The 21,262-nt window shown below is 47.7% G+C and overlaps 1 protein-coding gene across 2 annotated transcripts; it reads left to right on the top strand.

Moving 5' to 3' along the window:
• Positions 1–986: 986 nt before the first annotated feature.
• RCHY1 (ring finger and CHY zinc finger domain containing 1) lies at positions 987–17,174 on the top strand. Of its 2 annotated transcripts, XM_054991421.1 has the most exons (9): positions 987–1,065; positions 1,223–1,342; positions 3,291–3,406; positions 7,091–7,169; positions 8,025–8,069; positions 8,172–8,230; positions 13,420–13,446; positions 13,951–14,071; positions 16,740–17,174. In XM_054991421.1, the coding sequence occupies exons 1-9, from the start codon at positions 1,006–1,008 to the stop codon at positions 16,869–16,871; spliced, it is 759 nt and encodes a 252-aa protein (XP_054847396.1). In that variant the 5' UTR covers positions 987–1,005; the 3' UTR covers positions 16,872–17,174. The 2 variants fall into 2 exon arrangements, with proteins under 2 accessions (XP_054847396.1, XP_054847397.1); XM_054991422.1 differs by lacking the exon at positions 13,951–14,071.
• The last annotated feature ends 4,088 nt before the right edge of the window (positions 17,175–21,262 follow it).

The following is a 21,262-nucleotide window of genomic DNA, read 5'->3' as shown; positions in this document are numbered from 1 at the left end:
AAGCTTGCACCCGAGAGGCCTGAGCCGCCTGAGCCAGCCTCAAGACGGAGGAACCGGGCAAGGATGGCTGTTCCAGAAAGATACAGGGGAGTGCCCGCTTGCAGGCTCAGTGCCAGGTGGGGCTGCTCTTGGAGAGGGAGGCGCTGCAATCAGGCAAAGAGGAAGCCCCTCCGCCGCAGCCGATGACCAGCAGAGCGGGGTAAGAGGAGGACGGCAAGCTGGGCTCGGCGTGGAAGCAACCCAGCCCGCCACTCCCGGCCGACCTGCGCTTGGAAGCTCCTGACCGGCTTGTTCCTCATTTCCCTTGGACTGAACTCTCGGCTTACGGCCTTGGCTCGACTCCTATTCTTGTGCCTGCCTGCCTGGTTATCAGACTGCGCTGCCTGTGTATTGACTGGGACTAGCGAACCTGCTTTGGGGCTGCCTGGCTCAAGCATGACCTCGAACTGCCTGACCGCCTCAGGAGCTGCTTCACCTGCCGGGCACCCCAATCCCGGTCTGGACCAGCGCGCGGCCCCCGAGCGCGACAGCTTTGCGCTGAATTCACAGCTGAATTAAAAAGACCTCCCGGGGTGTAACTGTGACGGGCTTCTCCACGGAAATCTTCGGATCCCGTCAAGCGAGAGAGACGCGGCTGCCCTCCCGAGGCACGAGCAGCTTCCACAGAGCAGAAGCGACACAACGGCGAGGAGGAGAATGGGGGGGGGGGGCGGGGGGGACTAGGGGCCACCCGCTGCCCCCTTCCAGGCAGGAACCCTCACGGGAGGGGCCCGGGGCGGCGGGGGGGCCCTTCCCCCGGCTCGGCCCCGGCTGCCAGGCGGGAGAGCCGCGCCCGGTCCGCCCAGGGCGCCTGGCCCAGATCCCTGCCCGGGCGCGGGGCTCCGCTTTCAGGCCGGGGGCGGGGACGCGCCGGGCCGGCAGCCCCCGCAGGAAGCGCCGGCGGAGGGCGGAGGGAGGCGGGGCGCGGCCTTCCCCTCGCCCGCCCCTCCCTCCCTCCCTCGCGACATGGCGGCGGCCGCCGGGCCCGGAGGCTGCGCGCACTACCGCCGCGGCTGCCTGCTCAAGGTCGGTGCGGCCGGGCCGGGCCGGGCCGGGCCGGGGCCCCTTCGTGTCCCTCCTCCCCTCGGCGGGCGGGGGGCGGGGGGGTCTGCCCGGGTCTGCCCCGTCCCCGTCCCCGTCCCCCGCCTCAGGCCCGGCTCCGCTTCCCTCCCCTCTCGCGCAGGCGCCGTGCTGCGGGAGGCTCTACGGCTGCCGCCTGTGCCACGACGAGGGCGAGGAGCACCGCCTGGACCGCTTCGGCGTGCGGCAGGTGCAGTGCGCCCGCTGCGGGAGGCTCCAGCAGGTGAGGCCCGGCGGGGAGGGGGGCGGGCGGGGCTCCCTCCTCCGGGCTCGGGTGGCAGCTTGAGGAGGCGGAGCTCTTCCGCAGTAACGCCGGCAGGAGGGGCGCCTCCTCCCCAAAGACCCCCTTTTTAGCGTCTCCAGCGGGACTCCTGCCTATCAGTTGTTGCCCAAACGATCAACGCCTTAAAAATTCTGATGCGCCTGACGAAGAGGGCTGTGGCTCTCGAAAGCTTACGCGACAGTAAAGCTGGTTCGTCTCGAAGGTGCGACTGTTTCCTATTTTGCTACTAACGCGGCGAACTCCTCGGGATTAAACCTTCTTGAAACCGTCACGTGTCTCTACAGAAAGCTTTTCGTGCGCGCCCCGCGATTCCCTCGGCTTCCCATTGGGCGACTGAGCGAGTCCTCGGGCGGGCCTTTTCATGCTGTACGTTTGGAATGTGTCGCATGCTTTGTAGGGCCAAGTTTTTCTCACTCAGAGAGAGAAAACCTTTCAAAGGGGTTTTTTTAACTCCCCCAAATCTCCCAATTTTACCGGTTTCAGCCCTGGGATATTTTCATGCTATGCCATTTGAGTGTGAAAACTTTGCCTTCAGAAGCACTTTACCCAGCCTGTAAAAGAATGCATTTCACGAGAGGGTTTTTCCAGTGCTCCCCCACATCTTCCACTTTTTCTGTCTAAAAAATTGAGATGTCATCTGTGGGGAGGGGGCGGAACAGCACCGCCCAACTTTTCTTGGCCTTGACCTCTCTTAGTATTTAAAAGAAGAGTGAGGAGTATAGCCAAGCAGATGTTGAGGTGCAGCCCCCAAACAGCTGCCGCAGCCTGCCTTGCGTCACACAGGGAAGGTGCTTGTGCCGTGGAAGTGGCTTCTGCCAAAGCAATGTTGTTAAAAATCTGCACAGCGATCAGAGTCCCTGTTGGGCCAAAGCGCACCCCCCCCCCCCCGGCCTCACCCACTGTCTAAAAACACTTGACAGGCACCAGGGAAAGTGTGGGTGGGCGTCGTGACACCCACGGGCACCGCACTGGGGATCTCTGCTCTGGGAAGCGAGCTGTGGTTTTGCCGTGTCCTCCTCTCCCCCCAGCAACTTAAGCAGACCGTTCACTGTGAAAACGCAGAGGGAGGGGCATTTCCTTCCCTTCAGTTTTGCAAACACAAGTGGGATGGGGGCACGTAACACACCAAGCCAAAATCGTTAGGACTGCTCCCTTCTCCTCTTTCTGTCTAGGGCTAGAGCTTCTGTTGCCATAGCTCATTGCTTTATTTTATCTGTTACCTTTAAATAGTCTTGAGTGGCTTTTTGATTTAGGAAGGATTTTGGGAATAGCTACTGAGAGAGGTTCATCCAGCCTTCCATTGCACTAATGCTGTGACATTGGCTGCTTGCACACACGTTGGATAATCCACTTTCAATACTCTTTAGTGAACATTTAGAACAGCTTTTCCATGTGCGGAACAAAAAATCCACTTCCAAAGGATTGCTAAAGTGCATTGAAAGTGCATTATTCAACGTTTGTGGAAATGGCCTGAGTTGCACGTGAAGAACTAGTGTGAATCGCTCAAAACAATTTATGAAAGGTTTGAATGCGCTTCTGTTGTGTTCAGCCTGTGAGGATGGCTGCCTTGATTATTGGAAAAGTCAAAAGAGTTTATTGTCTATAGCCACGCTTGGTGATAGTGGAGAGTGCCCCTCAAGTCACAGCTGACTCACGGTGACCCCTAGCAAGGTTTCATGGCAAGAGACTAACAGAGGTGGTTTGCCGTTGCCTGCAGCCTTGGCCTTTGTCGGAGGTCTCCCATCCAATTTTTAACTAAGGCTGATCCTACTCAGCTTCTGAGATCTGACAAGATCAGGCTCACCTGGGCCGTCCAGAACAGGGCTCCTCCGTACTGGGAACCATTGAATTAAAGACTCCAATGAATTTCATGATTGTGTGTTTGTAGGCTCAACAGAATTGTGAAGACTGCCATAATGTTTTTGGAGAGTATTACTGCAGTATATGCCATCTGTTCGACACAGACAAGAAGCAGTACCATTGTGAGAAATGCGGGATTTGCAGGTACAGTAATCAACTGGAAAAGTAGACAACTTTGTACGTTGCTTTACTCCTTAAAGTAATCTTTGTGTTCAAAACTTCAAGAGGTGTAAATCCTATTACCTGCATTTGTACAACCCATTCCATTCTTTACTTGAGATATTCTTGTCTTCTGCTATACTAGAATAAGGAGCCCCTCTGTTTCAGATAGCTGACCAGACACTGGGGTGGGGGGGAGGTAGGGTGGGGCATATGCTTTCTGTTGTGTTACGTTAATGAAATCGAGTAAATTTCAGAATGAGGAGGCGGCAGTCTCACTCCAGGAACGGTTGCTTTGTGTATCAGACCCATCTAGCCTGGTACCGGATGTGAAACGGTGGCCAGCCAGAGGTTCCTGGAAGTCTTGCAGGGAGGAGGAGTCCTTTGCCTGGGGTCCTGTTGCGTAACGCCCTTGCTCCGGAGCAAGGAGGGCTCAATAGTCTGGACTGTTCCTGTGGAACTGTGGAACTGTTGCTAGCAGAAAAGAGGAACTGTTCCTGAATGACTCTCCGGACATGAAAAGATTGGAGTCAAGAGAGACCAAAATGGGAGCGTGGGCACGTACAGCATTAGGTTCTCTCCCCACCCCCGCCCCATCTAACATCTCTGCACATTCAGTTGCTCATCAGTATCCCAGTTTAGTGTAGAGGTTAAGAGCAGCAGGACTCTAATCTGGGGAGCCAGGTTTGATTCCCCACTCCTCCACCTGAAGCTAGCTGGGTGACCTTCTCAGAACTGTTGTTATTATTATAACAACAACAATCAAGGACTTCTAGCCTTGACTCTTAACAGAAAATTTGCAATTAAACCAAGGAAGGCATCAAAAAATTAAAATAACTCAAGTCACTATGTTCCTCAAGACCAAACTCCTGTGTTGCTTGACTGGCGCATCTACACCTGGCCCCAGTAAGTGATACATAGAGGTACTCTGCCTCTGAACAGAGAAGTGGTAGGTAGTCATGGTGGCTAGTGGCTGTCGCGGGACCTTTTCTCAATGGATTTGCGTAGCTCTGTGCCCATCATTGTAGCCTGTGGTGCTGCATTCTGCAGGTCAGTTGCGTGCTGCATGGACGTCTTCCTTTAGTCTATCGTCAGTCCGCGGCTCATCAGCCTCTTTCCGCGTTCTTGAATTCTAATATTATAGGAGAGAATTTTTCTGTCAGTGTCTTTCCCTCTATAATCTCTATCTTGTCCTTCTTTGTCTTTCAACTAAAGGAGAACCAAACTCCTCGCTAATAAATCCTAGCGTTTTGTTTGCGTTTTGCATTACTGTTGCACACCTCGTCAACATTTTCATCAAGCTCTCCACTGTGACCTCCTCCTTGGTTAGCCACTGCAACGTGGGACCTCGTCAGAGTCTCTGCAAGACCCTGCCCCCAAGTACCTCACTTTGCCCTCACATTGAACTTCCTTTGCAGCATCATTGCCTGTTCTGCTGGCTGGTTCATCCGTGTCCTTCCCAGAGCCTCGGAGTGAGTGGTGATGGGTTCATAACTGCGCCCAGCCATGCCAGGAAGGGATCAGGCTCAGGGGGCTTCCTAACTCTCGGCAACCTGCCTGCTGCACCTTGGGGTCTGTCCACTCCACAAGCCCTCGGGCCCAGCCATCTCCCTGCTTTCACTGGAGTCTCACCAGCTCCCGTGAATGTTGTTCTCTTCCGATGGTGGTTGAACTGCGCCTCTTGAAAGGCTGCCTGCCTGCCTGCACAGTGTCACTTACTGGATCTGGCCTCCAAACATTTAATCTGCTTTTGTCTCATGTCAGCAGTTGAGAGAATGAAGGTTAGGTAGGTGAATGGCTTTGCCTTGGCCGTGACCGGCCTCTTCCTCCCGAAGAGCGCAGGGCAGGCTGCAGCATTCGCCATGTTAGCGCATACCAGTTTGTGAGTAGGTTTGGTTGAGATCTAGTGACTAGAACCGCTGTTGGTGCTTGGCTTAGACCCAGCAGCCAGTGGTGTGGGCTGGAAGGTAACGTTCCCTGTTTGAGCGGCTTTGCATGTGGAAGAAGCAGTAGGAACTGCTTATGCCACTGACAGCACAGAGGAAGGCAAGCCCATATGGCTGCAGGCCAGAACTTGGCTTGCACCCCCCCCCCCTCCAGGCAGGACCCCTGCTCTGGGCTACCATGCGCTATTCCTTGTGTGTCCTCTGGGCTTGAGTTGGTGAGACATCTGTACACATCTGTCAAGGAGCGTATCTGTTCTCAGTAGATAGTATCCAGTAGCATAGTCTGTAGTACCTGTACCTTACCAAGTTTGAGCTGTTCTTATGACACAACCCTATAAGAGCAAGAGTCTATTAGCACCTGTAAAACTAACAACATTTGTAGTAGGGTATGAGCTTTCGTGAGTCTCAGCCCACTTCTGAGCTGTGACTCACGAAACTCATACCCTACCACAAATTTTGTTAGTCTTATAGGAGCTACTGGACTCTTGCCCTTTTTACTGCTACAGACAGACTAACACAGCTACCCATCGTGATCTATCTACTTAATAACTCAGTTTTGCAGAGTTTGTGGAAAGCCAGGAGAGTGGAGCTTTCCTGACCTCAGGCAGGCCGTTCTATAAAGCGGGGGCTACCACAGAGGAAGCCCATGTACAGGCAGAGAGAGGTGGGGGATAGAGACAGGCCTGCCTCTAGCACCAGCCTTTCTCCATCCCGGCTGAACCACTGCACCACACCATCAAAAGGGCTTTTTAAGCCCTCTCTCCGCAGAAGGAAGCAAGGATACTTAGTTAAACCCTGTACATGCACTTTCTGTACATGTGAAACCGAATGATTTAAAAGGCCTTTCCACTCAGATTATAGGGCTCTGTCATAAAAAATGGTAATATACTATAGACTGTGCTATTGGGTATTGTCTGCTGATGTAGATAAGCTCCTACTGGGTTCCTTCACATGGTTAAAAATGTCATGCTACCGTTGCTTCATTTCAGAAAGGTTTCATCTCAAGTGTTTGGCTTTACTCTAGTTTCAAATTTTCTGCTTCCATATCTTACTGTACCTGTTTTCATTGAATGCCCTAGCTATTGATTCTATTGTATTTTGCTCCGTGAATGTCTTAGCTATTGATTGTATTGTATTCACATGTAGAGATCCATTTTGGTGTAGTGGTTAAGAGCGCGGGACTCTAATCCGGAGAGCTGGGTTTGATTCCCCACTCCTCCGCTTGAAGCCAGCTGGGTGACCTTGGGTCAGTCACAGCTCTCTCAGAACTCTCTCAGCCCCACCCACCTCACAGAGTGATTGTTGTGGGGATAATAATGACATACTTTGTAAGGCACTCTGAGTGGGCATTAAGTTGTTCTGGAGGGTGGTATATAAATCAAATGTTGTTGTTATTATTGTGTAATCTGCCTCAATGAGAAAGGCGGACTATACATTAATTAATTAGTTTTTAAAAATAATCTTTTTGCCCAAATGATGTGGGGGGAAATGAAGTCTGCAGTTATGGAACCATTGGAGGTGGGGGGTCAGAGATGGCTGCCCTTCTGCTCTGGACTGCCTGTCTTGTGGTTGCAGGCAGTGGGCCCGGGATGGGGCAGCCCTGGTGTGTCTGTGCTGACCCAGCTGAAACTGGGGGGAGAAATGGGTTGCCTTGTACATCCCTTGTAAACTGAACAGACTGGCCTGTTGTACATTGGACTCACGTGAATATTTCTCCTCTCAGGATTGGTCCCAAGGAAGAATTCTTCCACTGTTCCAAATGTAACTTGTGTTTGGCTCTGACTCTTCAAGGGAATCATAAGGTATAAGCTGTAGGATTTTAATGTTACTGAAAAGTTTAAAAATTTATCAAAATACACCTCTGGCAGTGATTGATGACCTAAAATGAGAATTGCATCTGTAGGGGTCAGTGCTGGGCAAATGTGGGTGGCTCAGCTTTGGGCTTCATACCAGTCCATATGTGTTTGCTAATAATAGAGTGCTGACAAGTGAAAGTGGAGGGTAGCAGCTCCCCAACATCTGAAAAATTAGCTTGCTTTTCCTTCTTGCATATAATAAAGCCATGAAAACTGCCTGCCTGAGGCCAGCTCAGAAAAGAAGCTTCACGCTTCCGTGGCCAGCAGGCTCCTGAATGGCTCTGGCAGCTCTCTTCCGCAGGGAGCAGGCATCACGTGGGTGTGCCAGGAGCAGGAGCCCGGTCCCACTGGAGCGTCCAGAACTGTTAGGTGGCTCTTGGGATCTCAGCTGCATACCCTTGCAAGTGTTTTTTCGGAACGCTTGGAAACAGCGCAAAAAGTATTTGATGTGAATTACCGAAGAGGACATTCGGTGTATTTTGCTGTTGCGTCGCAGATGGTCCCCTAAGCTTATGTGACCCACTTGACTGTGGTCTGTTGCCTGAGGCGCCTGCGTCGTCCAGCTGTTCTTTGCACTTTGCAGCTCACAGTTAAATTGCTGTATCTGAGTCTCTGCATGTTTACTCAGAAGCAAGGCCCGCTATTGACAGTTACTGGAACTTATTAGCATTGTTGTCTTAATTTTAACTTGAGTTTAGTCAAATAAAGTTTCTTGTTGTAGTACATCTGTTTTGAGTAGGAAATCTCGTATCGAAGCTTGCTTTTTCAGTCAGCCTCTCTCTCTTTCTCTTGTTTACACAGTGCATTGAAAATGTCTCAAGGCAAGATTGTCCCATATGTTTAGAGGTAACTTCTTTAATATCAGTGTGCTGTTCCATTTCATCTTGTACATTTGAATAGGTTTCCTTTGATGTTCTCAGAAAACATAGTTCTCCTTTCTCAAAACAGGACATTCATACATCACGTGTGGGAGCTCATGTCCTGCCCTGTGGACATCTTCTTCATCGGTGAGACTGTTTCTTAAGAAGTGAACATTAGAAATGGAATCGCCACTGTGTTGTGGGTGACCACAAAACCTAGGATACGTCCCTATGTTGGGGTGACTTTCCTACCCAGTTGCACTTCTGTTGGCAAAATGCATAAAAAAGTGTGGTACAACTTTGTCCTCTTATGTTACAGTTACTGTTTGCTGTAGTAAACAATGTCCTCAACAGACAGCTGGTTACTACATACAATTTGCTTTCTGTAAAAAAAAAATACACCTGGGGTGCAAAACAGCTCCAGAACATTATGCCTTTTGCCGTTGTGTTCCTTTTTTACCTCAAGCCCACGAGTTCATTAGGAAATCACGAATCCGGGAAGCCGTTTTAAGGACTCAGAGTGACGCCGCCCTTCATGATGGCCTAATGACCTTCCCTGATGGCCTAGAGAATATTTACCTCACCACAGAGAGTGGATGTTCTTGGGCTAGAAAAAATATCTTAAGTTAGAAAAACAAATGTTATTAATTTTATTTTTCTTTTAAAATTCATGGAAGTTTTCATTGCTTCACATGTTAAAAAAAGCTTTAAGAACCATACTGCTTTAAATTATTCACTATGCAAAAGGGGAAGGTTGAAGCTATGCAAAGAAACTGTTATGCCTCGACTCAAATTGTATTTTCAGGGTCTGGGTGTTTTAGAGGTGTGAAACAAATGACTTCTCACACCACAAACAAAAGTGTCTTTTGTGGGAATTTTTCTACCCTAAAATACTTTAGAAATCTGGTTTGGTGCACAAGTATACCCCGAAGGTATGTAAATTTTTGTACAGGGTTTTTAGTGGGATATATTAAATCACCATAAAAATCATTAGTATTTAGCTGCTTCCTGAATTTAAGCACATACTAATTGGTTGGTATAACAACTAGCGATGTGCACTTCGGGTTCCAGATCTGGATTTTTAACTTGGATTGGGCTCAATTCGGGATTTTTGGGTATTCCTGAATCAGCCTCAGCATTGGTGAAGCGATTTGGGAATGCCAAAGCAAAGCTTACTGAAGCGCTTCAGAATGCTTTGTTAAGCTTCGGGTAGCGCAGAAGCAGTCTTTCCCTTGCCATTCCTAAGGAACACTAAGAGGAAACGGTGCTTCTGCTGCTAGTGGGGCTTTCTAGGTGGCTGGGGGCAAGCAAAATGTACCAAATTTTTAGGGGATCTACTACCTGTCCTCTGAAGGCCACCCAAGTTTCAGAAAGATTGGACTTCGGGGGGGGCATGTTATAGCCCTCCAAAGAAGGTGCCCTTATCCACCACCAATCTCCATTGTTACCCATGGGGAAAATGGGGGGAGGGGGTCCTAGGTGGGTGGGGTGGCATTTTGCAAGCAAAATGCACCAAACCTGCAGGGGCCCTCTCCTAACCCTTCTCTCACGACCCTGCAAGTTTCAGGGATACTGGATTTTGAGGGAGCCATGTTATGGCCCCCCAAAGAAGGTGCCCCTATCCACCACCAATATCTGTTGTTCCCTATGAGGACCAACCTTCACACCAGAGAATCGGTTTTGCTTCTCCTGCCCGTTCCAATTATCGGTCTTTCTTTATTATCTTCACACCTTTGCTCTCCCCCCTCCCTTCTCCAGTTCTGCAGCCTTCTGTCACTTCCAGTTTTGTGTGAGGAGCAAATGGCAATTCTTACACATGCACATTTATCAACTACAGTAATCAGAGAATTGCCATTCTGCAGATTCGCATTCATGAGCACTTCTCTTCTACCAAAAGGAGACTCATACGTGCTTCACAGAACCCCTAAGCAGCATGTTTGGGAGGTTTCACAATAGGGTTAATTTTCATCTGGTTAAGCCTGTCGATAAGTTCCAATATGATTATTGGCTGCTTCCCTTTTAGCTTGGGATTTTTCTCTCCCCTATTCAGAGTTTGGCAAGAAGTTTGGCTTGGAGCTGCCAGAGAATCCCCAAAGCTTTCTTCCCTGCCTGTTTCAGAGGGGCGCGGGATCAGGAGATTTTTCACCTCTTATCTGGCGTGGATTTTTAAAAATTAAGCCCTTATCTCCCTATAAGTATGCACACAAAATATAAAAAGAATTATTTGAAAAAAATATGCTGTTGGAAAAATTGAAATACATGCAATACTTTCCTATCAATCCTAAACCTAAATGAGAGAGCGCTGCCACCTTGTGTTGTCTGAGCATATTTTGCTCACTCCAAAACAAAAAATATACATTGTGCTGAAGGGATTTTTTTTCCCCCATGCTCACCAAAATTTCTCCATTTCTATTTTGGGAAAATGAGAAAGGGGAATTCTAGGGGGGAAAATCACACCTTTTGTCCGGGGTCTGAGGCTCAGCCCCTGGACATAGTGTGAGGAGGGGATGGGAGACAGCCAGGAGACAGCCTCCACAACGGACACCCAGGTCCAGCTCCCGCTGGCAACAGAGGGAGGGAAAGAAGCGCCCAAGCCTCAGAGAGTCAGACGGGGCAGGTGGAAGCCAACTAGCCCCACCCTCCGGCGGGAAGCAAGGCCTAGGTGAGGCTGGGAGCAAAGCAATCACAGGTGGAGCTGCCTGAGGTGGAGCACACACCTGCAGCCAGCAAAGAAGGTGCAGGTGTGGCTGCCCAGAGCAGGCAGCAAAGCAACCACAGGTGTGGCTGCCTAGGGCAGCCATGGCTAGAGGGCTGGGGGCATGGCTGGCAGGCGGAGCAGGGAATGGGTGAAGGGATATAAGGGAAGGTCACCCACAAGGTAGGGTGGTGAGTTAGGAATAGGGGGTGGGTTGTGTAGAAGCGAGGAGGTGAGGAGAGTGAGAGAAAGGATAGAAGGAGGAAGAACTAGAGAGATGAAGGAGAAAAGGAAGAGCCAGCCAAGAGGAGGCAAGGAGGGTGGAAGCTGTGGACGGCTGGAAGTAGGAGGAGGCCACAGGGACTCTGACAGGTTGAGCAGGCCTGCGAGTGGTAGAGAGGGAGCAAGGATGAGGTATACCTCCCCTCTTTCCACAGAGTGGGAACCTGTGCAGTCCCTGTCTGCAGCCAAGAGCCACAGTTCAGGTGCACCAGCGCCATGCGCAACTACGCCCAGGCCACAGACTGACACCCTCAACAAAATTTTTGGTGCTTTTCCAGGCCTTTGCATCTCTTACTGCCTGCAGGGGAAGCTGCTGTTTTTAAAAGCTGACTTAGCAATGTAAGGAGCCTGGTTGATGACTTCCATTGCTTCAGCATAGGGACTGTAAGCTAATGTGTACTACTTAGAGGGTTCTCCAGCCTGGGCATTTATTACTCTGGCATGGCTATAAGACGCCCTTGTCCTGGCAGCAGTCAGGATTCCACACTTACATCTGGCCTGTTAGCAAGAAAATGAGGTGGAGTTAGTACTTGTTCCGGCCACTTATTTGTTGCCTCCAGTTTAACTCTCTGTCTTCAGTGACTGTTACGTAGAGTACCTTCTAGGTGGCTTCGGTATCAACAGTGCAGCAGCTGTCTGAAGTTTGTCCAAGGCTTTGGCTATCGGCTTCGGTAGACTGAGCATATCTTTTACATTTCTCTTTAAAGACACTTTGGATGAGACGAGGCCGCCTGTTTCATGATTTTCTTTACCTTTTTGTCAGAATAGACTAGTTCTTAACAAATTGTTTAAAACAATCAACCACGAACTTCCCTTATTCCTCTTTGAAGGAGCATTAGTTGAGCTCTCCCTGCTCTCATTGAAACTGAAGCAGAACAATTATGGCAGAAGTATTGTGCAACTCCGCAACATTTTCTTTTATTCTAGGAGAACTGTTTAGGATCATGACTCAAAGATGCATCCCGCTGGGCAGGACTGCCGTGTGTTAAGCTTAACACCCTTCATTTCCTTCCAGAGGTCTAATAGTGTTTCTCCTGTCTGCGGGATTCTCCATGACAAAACCGCATGTGATGCTAGAATTCTTGTTCACGGTTCATTAGTTTTTTCTGCGAGTGAGAGAGAGGTGCAGCCCCATATCCTTGTCATACTAAGCATATATCACTGGATCATTGTGTACATTCCACCACCTATCAAGGATTAAAGTGGAAAACTTCTCATCCGTATTTCTTGCACGTTGCCCATGCTGCTTCTCATGTACTGTAACTAGCAAACTCCCACCTCTCTGCTGTAGCCTGGCCGTAATGACTCAGCTTGTCCCAGTATTTATTTTTAAGGATTCAAAAATAATTTCTGGCCTGATTGAACTGAGCAGTCATTTCATCTATTATGTCTTGCTGGAATTTGCCATTCCTGAAAACATACACACATATATCGATCAATTACAGCGTATTTTTTTTAATTGTCTGAGGTCTATTTTGCAGCTTCTGGAAGGAGCAGATGATGCCTCCCAGTCTCTTGTGCTTAACAAGGATTCAGAAACAAAATAATGTCATTTTCTCACTCTTACTCAGTGGAGTCTTTCATTTTTTGCCTTTGAATGCCAGGTCTGGATTACAAAAACTAGCACTAGACACCTCACATCATTAGCCAGGGACCTCATGGATTGGTTGCCAGGTTCCAATAGCACAGCCCTAGGAACTCGCATGGGTTGAGTGGCACCAAAGAGGCCCAATCCCAGTGCAGTCTCTTCGGAGGTACTGCCTGTATACAATTGAACTGATTTTTCACTATTATTTTCTAATGCAAAACATTTCACCGTAGAGGAGATCCTGCTCTGTGTCCCCAGGCAATAGCAGCTGATGATGACTTTCAGCTGAATCTAGGAAAATCAGGGCTTGTGTGGCACGGGTCTTTTTCTATTTCTGGGAGGAGCTATGGGAGCCCATCCCCCCCCCCCCGCCTTTCACCCCATGATCAGTAAGGGATTTTCTTGCTGTCACGGGTTCAAAGTCCTTTCAAAGAGCTGAGATGGATTAGAACTTGGGCTGGGACCTTTGGAGTGGTGGCCTGTGGCAGGTGTGGTAGGTAGCACCACCAGAGGACCGTAGCCTGCAGGGGGCTTGCACACCATGCTGCTTCCTTTAAAAGGGGACTGCCTGATGGCCACGAGTGAGGGAGGAGGGAAGGACTTGGGGGTTACTAAATATTTAAAATCAAAAAGAGGGTACCGGTGTTGCTAAACATTGTGAGCTACTGGTACATATGTTTGATCAGTTTCCCAGAAATGAACCTTCCCACTCTTACTTGTTTATTGGTTTATATAATAATGTAATAATGCTGGCACTGTTTCTTCATCTAGAACTTGTTACGAAGATATGCTGAAAGAGTAAGTATTCACTGCTATGTGTTCTAAGGGCGTTTTAGCACTTTGGAGATTGGAATCTGAGGGTTCTTGAGCATGTTAAATATTGCACAGACTGTTGTGTTCTAAGCCAGTAAATGAATAGTGGACAGTGTTTGGTGGAGGATGCAGGACCATCGAGCTGGAAGGGTCATCCAGTCGAACTCCCTGCACAATGCAGGAAATTCACAGTTACCCTCCTCCTCCAGTGACCCTTGATCTATGCCCAGAGGAAAGCAAAAACCCTCTAGGGTCCCTGGCCACTCTGGCCAGGAGGAAAATTCCTTCTGGACCCCAAAGTGGCAATCTGTGTTACCCTGTGCACATAAGAAAGAGCCACGAGAGCCTCGCACCAGCTCATCCCTTCGTGCCATCTGCCTCCCCATCTGCCAGAATTGAAACCGAGTCATAGAACTAGCATTGCTCACATGCTTTCATGAGCATTGTATGTTTGCCAGTTGCCTAACTTGCATGTCTGTTTTCTGTCAGAGGTTATAGATGTCCTTTGTGCATGCATTCAGCGTTAGATATGACCAGGTACTGGCAACGACTGGACAATGAAGTGGCACAGACGCCTATGCCCTTGGAGTATCAGAACATGATGGTGGAGGTGAGGTGGGAGACTGTCTCCATAGCAATGCAGAATGTCACCCCATTGGTTGTTTTTCATTGTGCACCATCTTCTGCAGAAGAAATAGAGCTGTATGCATGCCACGCACACAAAAATCCTGAATTGTGCTCCCAGATCTAATGCCAAGCAGTACTCAGCTCTGTAACTTGTATAAGTTGGTATAATTCTGTCTGTCTGACTTTCTGTCCCCTGATATTTCGTAAAGGGTAGGAAGCAGTCATGCTGGACCATGAAGTTCCGCTTTCAACTGCTGGAAACTTTACTCTGGCTTCTGAGATTGTACAGTAAGGGCTAGAAACGTGTCCATTTTTTTCAAAGCTGAAAGCCAAGTTTCTAAAGCATTTGTGCCAAATTTTGCTCTCTGTGCCGCATTCTGAGATATTACGGTGCTCTGGTAGAATTACTGCACATCCCTAGAGAATGTTTGGCCTTAAGAGTATTTCTTATACAGGCTGATAACAAAATAATTTGTCTCCAGCAATTTAGAGGAGTTGTCTTGTTGAGATGCTGTTGCAAAGTCCACAAGACTGTATGGCAAAGACATCAGTTGTCAAAATGTGTTTTGTCTTTTCATGTACAATGAGCAGTGGCTTTGTGGCCAGAGGAGTGTCCCGCGGTGTCTGTAATCCCTGGAGAGAGGCCTGCTTTCCTAATAGGAAGGGTATTTGGTAGTGGTGGAGAGGCCAGGCTGGGAGGAGATAATATATAGCGGGGGAAGGTTCTCCCCGCAACCCAGCAATTTGGCTACTCTAGCTCCTTCAAGCAAAAGAGGTTGTTGTACTATGTTGTTTGAGCTGTTTATCTAATCATAAACATTCCTGGGAGCCGGCGGGAAAGGGGGCGGGCTTCTTTGTCTGGGATCTGGAAGGTCCCCCCCTCGGGGGGGGGGGTGCACTGCTGAAGATACTCAGCTGATTTCTTCCAAGGCACATCAGGAAAGGAGCCTCTGGTTTTTATTCACGGCCTGACTTCTAGACGTGACGTGGGGTAGAAAATATATTTCCATGGATAATTTTCTGTTTCTAACAAAGCTTTTTTGCATAATTAAACTGGCAAATGAAAGCTGAAATTCATTTTTTCAACTAACGATATGAGGAGGCATGTAGGTTAACTCCTTTTCACATGTAAACCACGAGTGTGTAAAGTGCTGTCAACTCACAGTTGCCATGGCAACCCTAGAGGGGTTTCAAGATGAACCGAGGGGGTTTGCCGTTGTCTGCCCCTGCAGAGCGTCCCTGGACTTCCTTGGTTGAGCCCCCTTTAAGTATTAACCAGGGCTGACTGCTTAGCTACTGAGAGCCGCTGCGATTGGGCTAGTCCAGGCCATCCACCACATTATGTATGCTTTGTTATTTGATCGGGGGGAAAGATAAATTTAAACCAGTTTTGGCTACTGGACAAACTTTAGAGACGTACTTTTTTAGTTCATGGAATGTAAGTCAAATCAGTGTATCTAATTCTCAACATAAGCCACATGGGTGGATACTTAAATCTGGAGATTTGGGCCATGACGAGACAAATCTTTTTATAAACTTTAGAAAAGCCCCAGGTTTGCAGAATATGAAATCTTTTTTTAAAAAATGGGGATGAGGTTTAAAATCTCCCCAAATGATAAAAAGCGGTACCTGGAGCTTTAAGAAACAGATGCCCTCGATGGCTGTTGCTAGCAAACACAGCAGTATTCAAGCCTTGGTTTCTGTTAGGGCCCCTTTCCAGGCTGTTGGGGCCAACTGGCTGCCACGCGGCTTGCCTGACTTACCCTGGCCCAGCAGCAGCCACCCCCCCTCCACAACAAGGTTAGTGTTTCAGACTGGGCTCTAGGACACCCAGGTGTGAATCCACACCCGCTGTGGAAGCTCACTGGGTGACTTTGAATCAGTCACACACATTCAGACTAATCTACCTCACAGGGTTGTTGTGAGGATAAACTGGAGGAGGGGAGAAAAGTGGGATATAATGAATTAAATTAATAACTATAGCTTAAGATGGGAGAGCAGATAAAAAGTAGTTTGGCTTAGGAAGAAGGAAGCAGGAAAAGGTGAGGATATGGGAGTTGCCAGGAGGAGGGAAGAGGAAATAACGTGGGGAGAAAAGGCTACGGGGAAAGCGAGATGCCCCTGCAGGCCCTTGCAGGTGTCCCACCATGCCAGTGGGCCAGGTTAAGCTGGCCCTGTGCAATCTGGGCCAGGGTTTTCCCAGGGAGAGGCTGCCCAGAGGAGGGGAGGCTGGAGACTGGAAGGCAGATAAAGATAGCTTGACTGGTGAGTGGGAAGGAAGCAGGAAAAGGGGAGAGGCTACGAGGGCTTTCAGGGACAGGAAAAAGGGGAGAGGGTCATGAGATGCCCGCTCAGGTTCCTGTGAGTCCCCGCTTGTAATCATTCTAAATCCCGTTTGTTTAATGTCGGGAACTGGAAGATGTAATGAAAATTGTTCAAGAAACTTGCATCACTTCTTTGTTAGAGAAGCAAAAAGATATTTCTAGTAAAGAAATTTAAAATTGTTACATCTTGGAGGCTATAAGAAATGTTTCTGTAACATTGACTGCCGTCTCCTTTAAAGCTCAGTGAACAGTTGTTACTGTTTTTTTATTAATTATTATTTAATGGCTCCATACTGCTTTACACAAACTTCTCCTCTTTGGTTCCAGATTCTTTGCAACGACTGCACCTCTCGGTCCACAGTGCAATTCCATATTCTCGGCATGAAGTGCAAAAACTGTGACTCATACAACACTGCCCAGGACGGCAGCTGCCAAGCGTCCCGGCACAGCAGTGACTGAGACCCGCTCTGCAGGGGCAATGCCGCCTGCCGCTTCACACACAGCAGCGTTCTCAGGACGGAGTAGGACATTTCTCCCTTGTGCAGGAATTCATCGCCCTTGTGGATTTTGCAAAGTTGAAGCATGTATTTATGGCATGAATGCCAAAGCTCTGTTGCTTTCTGTAGCAAAATCCCATTGGAAATATTCCCTGGTTTTGAGAGAGAATTCTTAGGGACTGTATACACAGACCAGCTTGAAAGAAACTACAGTTCTTAACATTTTTGTTCATATGAAAGAATAAAGTGCGTTATGTGAACAATACTTTGACTTGTTTCTGTGCAGTTAATGAGGATGAAATAAAATAACCTCAGATTACTGTATTTGTTAGTGAATGGGGATAGCATCCTAGCTGGAGTGGATTTTATCAGCTTTTAAAATAACTTTTTGTTTTAAAGTTTCAAAATATAAGTCTTATGCAAAGAATGATCCCCCCCCGCCTCAGATTATAAGTAAATCTGCAGTAGACAATACATTGTACTTCATATGCCAAAGCGTAATAACAGGCTGCCAGTTGTGTTCTGAAGTCTCAGCTTTCTTTTACCCAGGTACATTTTTTCATTATTTGTTGTAATTACTTAATGGGCTTCTGATACCACGCTTCGCCGTTCCTGTACTTTTCGGGTCTTTTTATTACTTTATTACACTGCAGCTGTCAGTGCAAAGTACGAGATGAGACGCCCCGCCCCGAGGATCTTACCCACCAGGCACGAACCGGCTTCTTCCTGCAAAGTGTTCCAGCTAGGTTAGGGCACACGTGTTGTTTCTGCATGTGAATGGATATTGGTAACATGAAAAGGAGCGGAAGAATCCTGCTTATTGTTTCTGAATGAAAGCGATTGACTAGGAAGCAGCAATAACACCGTGGTTTCCAGAACAAAATACCCCAGCAACAATTTCTGGGATTTCTACTAGATCTGTTTGTGGGCTATCAGTGCAATCTTAAGCAGAGTTACTCCAGTCTAAGTCCATTGAAATCAATGGGCTTAGACTGGAGTAACCCTGTTTAGGATTGCATTGTACGTTGGCTGCAATTTTATTGAAATGGAGTTCTAACTGAACCCAAGAACTTCAAGCTCTGGTAAAAACAGTATTCACATCAAGTTTGACAACCATTTTGTGGTAAACCCCTCAAAAGAACACCCTCTGAACAGACAGCATTTGGCCGAGGGCTGTCCTGCAGCCACTGGCAACACATTTAAGCCCCAACTGAAAACCCACTAAATTCAGTCTAACAGGAGATTTAAATATACCTGTGACGGGTGCTGAACCGAAGAGAGTCTGTTGATCAACTACTGGAATTCTGAAGATAGTTTCATGTGGGTAGCTGGGTTAGTCTGCAGCAGGAGACCAAGATTAGTAGCACATTAAAGACCAACCAGAAGTTCAGGGTATAAGAAGCTTCAGAGAGTCAAAGGATCCTTCCTTCAGGTGCAAGTTGGAATGGAGATCCCTGAGCGCTTCTGTCTCAGTCAGGCGGTGGGAGGGATGTTGCCAAGAAGAGAATCGGGATGCAAAGGTACAATTCCCAAGTTACACTGGATGCAAAGTTACAGTTGTACCTTGACCTCCTGAATCCCCCTTTGCAACACCCCACCCACCTTCTGATTGGGAAATAAGAGTTTAGGGATCTCCATTCCTGCTTGTATCTGACAAAGGGAGCTTGAATTGGTTCTCTGGAAATCTTGTTGGTCTTTTTAAGTGTCACTGGACACAAGTCTTTGATTTCTGAAGGATTAGCAAAGCAGACATAATGCGCTCTGTGCGTACTTAACGTGAATGACCGTTCAGTTCATTGCCCACTCCCATATCCGAGCTTAGATTTTAAGTCTCTTAGAATCTCAGCAACAATTAGTATGAGAGAAGGCAGTTTTAAAAGTGAAGAGCAAGTAAGTTTTAAAAATTAGGTAACTAGTATTAGTAAAATGCATGTACCTCAAGAGATAGTAACTGTTGGGCTCGTAAGCAACAATAGGCCAATGCATTTGAAGTATGTTAAGGTCTTCTACAGGGAAATGTGTTCAACCAAACAGATACTGAGGTACCTGAGAAGGGCAAATAATTATCTTACTAGATGACTGATGGTTGGCAAAGAGGGTACTGAGTCGTGGTCCTAGGGATCGAATGGTCCTCGAGCACACGAAGCTGCTTTAATACTGTGTCCGGCCATTGGTCTGTCAAGGTCAATACTGCCTACTCTTAGTGGCAAAGTTCTCCTGGGAGAAGTTTCTTGTGAGGGGGCATTAGCTTAACTAGTCACACGGAGATTAAGCCCTTGACTGGATTAGGCAGTGCATTAGCCACTAAATCACGGTGTTGCTTGGTGATGGGAGTGCTCGCTTAAAACATTTCACTCCGCAGGGCGCACCGCCCTCAGTCTCAAAGGGAGATACTGCTGAGGTTTGTTTATTCGTTTGTTCCAGGTTCAAAGTGAAACCCTGTATTTCCTAGCCAATAAAAGTCAATGTATTCACTACAGCTGTTCTTTAAAAATCTGGTGCTATAGATCTGGTTTTACACTGCATTATTGAATAGATTGGAAGAACATTGGCATAGCCCATAGAAATAAATCCTATATAAATATACATGTCACTCCTGTTTTACTTAAGTTGCCTTTAAAGAGGGAGGTTAAATTTCAAAGCTTCCTAATCAGAGCTTTGCCAAAAAAGAGGACAGCAGATTTCACTTAATCCCAAATCTGAAAAGATCAGGGGTTATAGGCTGTGTCCAGTTTATATAGATGCCATTATATAGGCCAACACATGATTTTATTAAAATTCTCTAAAGGCATGGTACGATGCAGCTCTGATGGATGTTATTTTTACAATGAGATTGTAAAAGGGTGAAAGTTGTTGACGTCCTGATGAAATCTCTCAAGGGCTTCCTTCCCATGGGTCCAAATGATGATGTCATCCAAGAAAACTTTCCCCCTACTATCAACCTGAGCCTGAACCACTCTACACAACAGGTACACTTCCTGGACACCACTGTACAACTACATAATGGACGGATAAATACCACCTTATACCGGAAACCCACAGACCGATACTCATATCTACATGCCTCCAGCTTCCACCCTAAACATACCACTCGGTCATTTGTCTACAGCCAAGCCTTATGTTACAATCGTATCTGCTCCAATGCTCTTGATAGGGACTCCCACTTAAGAGATTTACAACAAGCATTTTTGGGACTAGAGTACCCACCAAATGAAGTGAGGAAACAAATCAACATGGCCAGACTAGTACCCAGAAACAGCCTGCTCCAGGACAAACCTAAAGGAACTAACAACAGAACACCACTGGTTGTCACCTACAGTTCCCAGCTCAAACCCATCCAACGTATCATCAGTGAGCTACAACCCATCCTGGAAAATGATACCTCTCTCTCAGAAGCCCTGGGTGGAAGACCTTTCCTTGCCTACAGACAGCCCCCCCAACCTTAAACGACTTCTCACAATCATGAATCGGCTAGCAGAGTCACCAGCACAGGTACCAGGCCCTGCAACAGACCCCGATGCCAGCTCTGCCCCTATATCTACCCAGGGAATACAATTACAGGACCCAATGGCGTCAACTACACTGTCTCTGGCTCTTACAGCTGCTCATCCTCCAATCTGATATATGCCCTCATGTGCCAACAATGTCCTTCTGCTCTGTACATTAGACAAACCAGCCAACCTCTACGCAAAAGAATAAATGGACACAAATCTGACATTAGAAATGGCAACGTCCAGAAACCAGTGGGAGAACACTTCAATCTACCAGTACATTCCATCAAGGACTTAAAGGTCGCTGTAGTTCAACAGAAACCTTTCAAAAACAAAATCCAGTGGGAGGCTGCTGAATTGGAATTCATATGTAAATTTGACTCAGTCAGACTTGGATTGAATACAGACTAATGAATGGTTCTCTCATTATCAGAAGTAACTGACTTCCTTAACAGAAGCAAACTGATCTCCATATCAGAAGCAGCTGTTTGCATCTACTCCCCCCTCCCCTCTCCACCTATATATCTGACCAGTTTCTTCTTACCCTCCATGCATCTGACCAAGAGAACTGTGGTTCTCAAAAGCTTATGCTACAGTAAAGTTGGTTAGTCTTAAAGGTGCTACTGGACTCTTTGATTTTGCTACTACAGACTAACACGGCTAACTCCTCTGCCATTACTTCTTCTTTCTCTTACTAAAAGCCCCAGTATCCAATATCTGGATACTGAGGTGGTTTTCCAGGGGTATCTTCCAGTAGGTAAGGGAAGTGGGAAGGTACTGTAAGCGGAAGGGCCTTTTGCTGGCGGAGAGGTTCCAGTCTTGACGGATAACAATCAGGCAAAACTCCAGTGGTATGTTGTTC

The sequence above is a fragment of the Eublepharis macularius genome, chromosome 11 (genome assembly GCF_028583425.1).
Source record: "Eublepharis macularius isolate TG4126 chromosome 11, MPM_Emac_v1.0, whole genome shotgun sequence".
Lineage (NCBI taxonomy): Eukaryota > Metazoa > Chordata > Lepidosauria > Squamata > Eublepharidae > Eublepharis > Eublepharis macularius.
This window is presented reverse-complemented; position numbering and strand designations above follow the sequence as displayed.

Coding starts and splice junctions, on each gene's coding strand:
- RCHY1 (XM_054991421.1), top strand. CDS start 1,006: ATGGCGGCGGCCGCCGGGCCCGGAGGCTGCGCGCACTACCGCCGCGGC. Junction 3,407..7,090: donor GAGAAATGCGGGATTTGCAG/GTACAGTAATCA, acceptor TTCTCCTCTCAG/GATTGGTCCCAAGGAAGAAT. Junction 8,231..13,419: donor TGTGGACATCTTCTTCATCG/GTGAGACTGTTT, acceptor TTCTTCATCTAG/AACTTGTTACGAAGATATGC.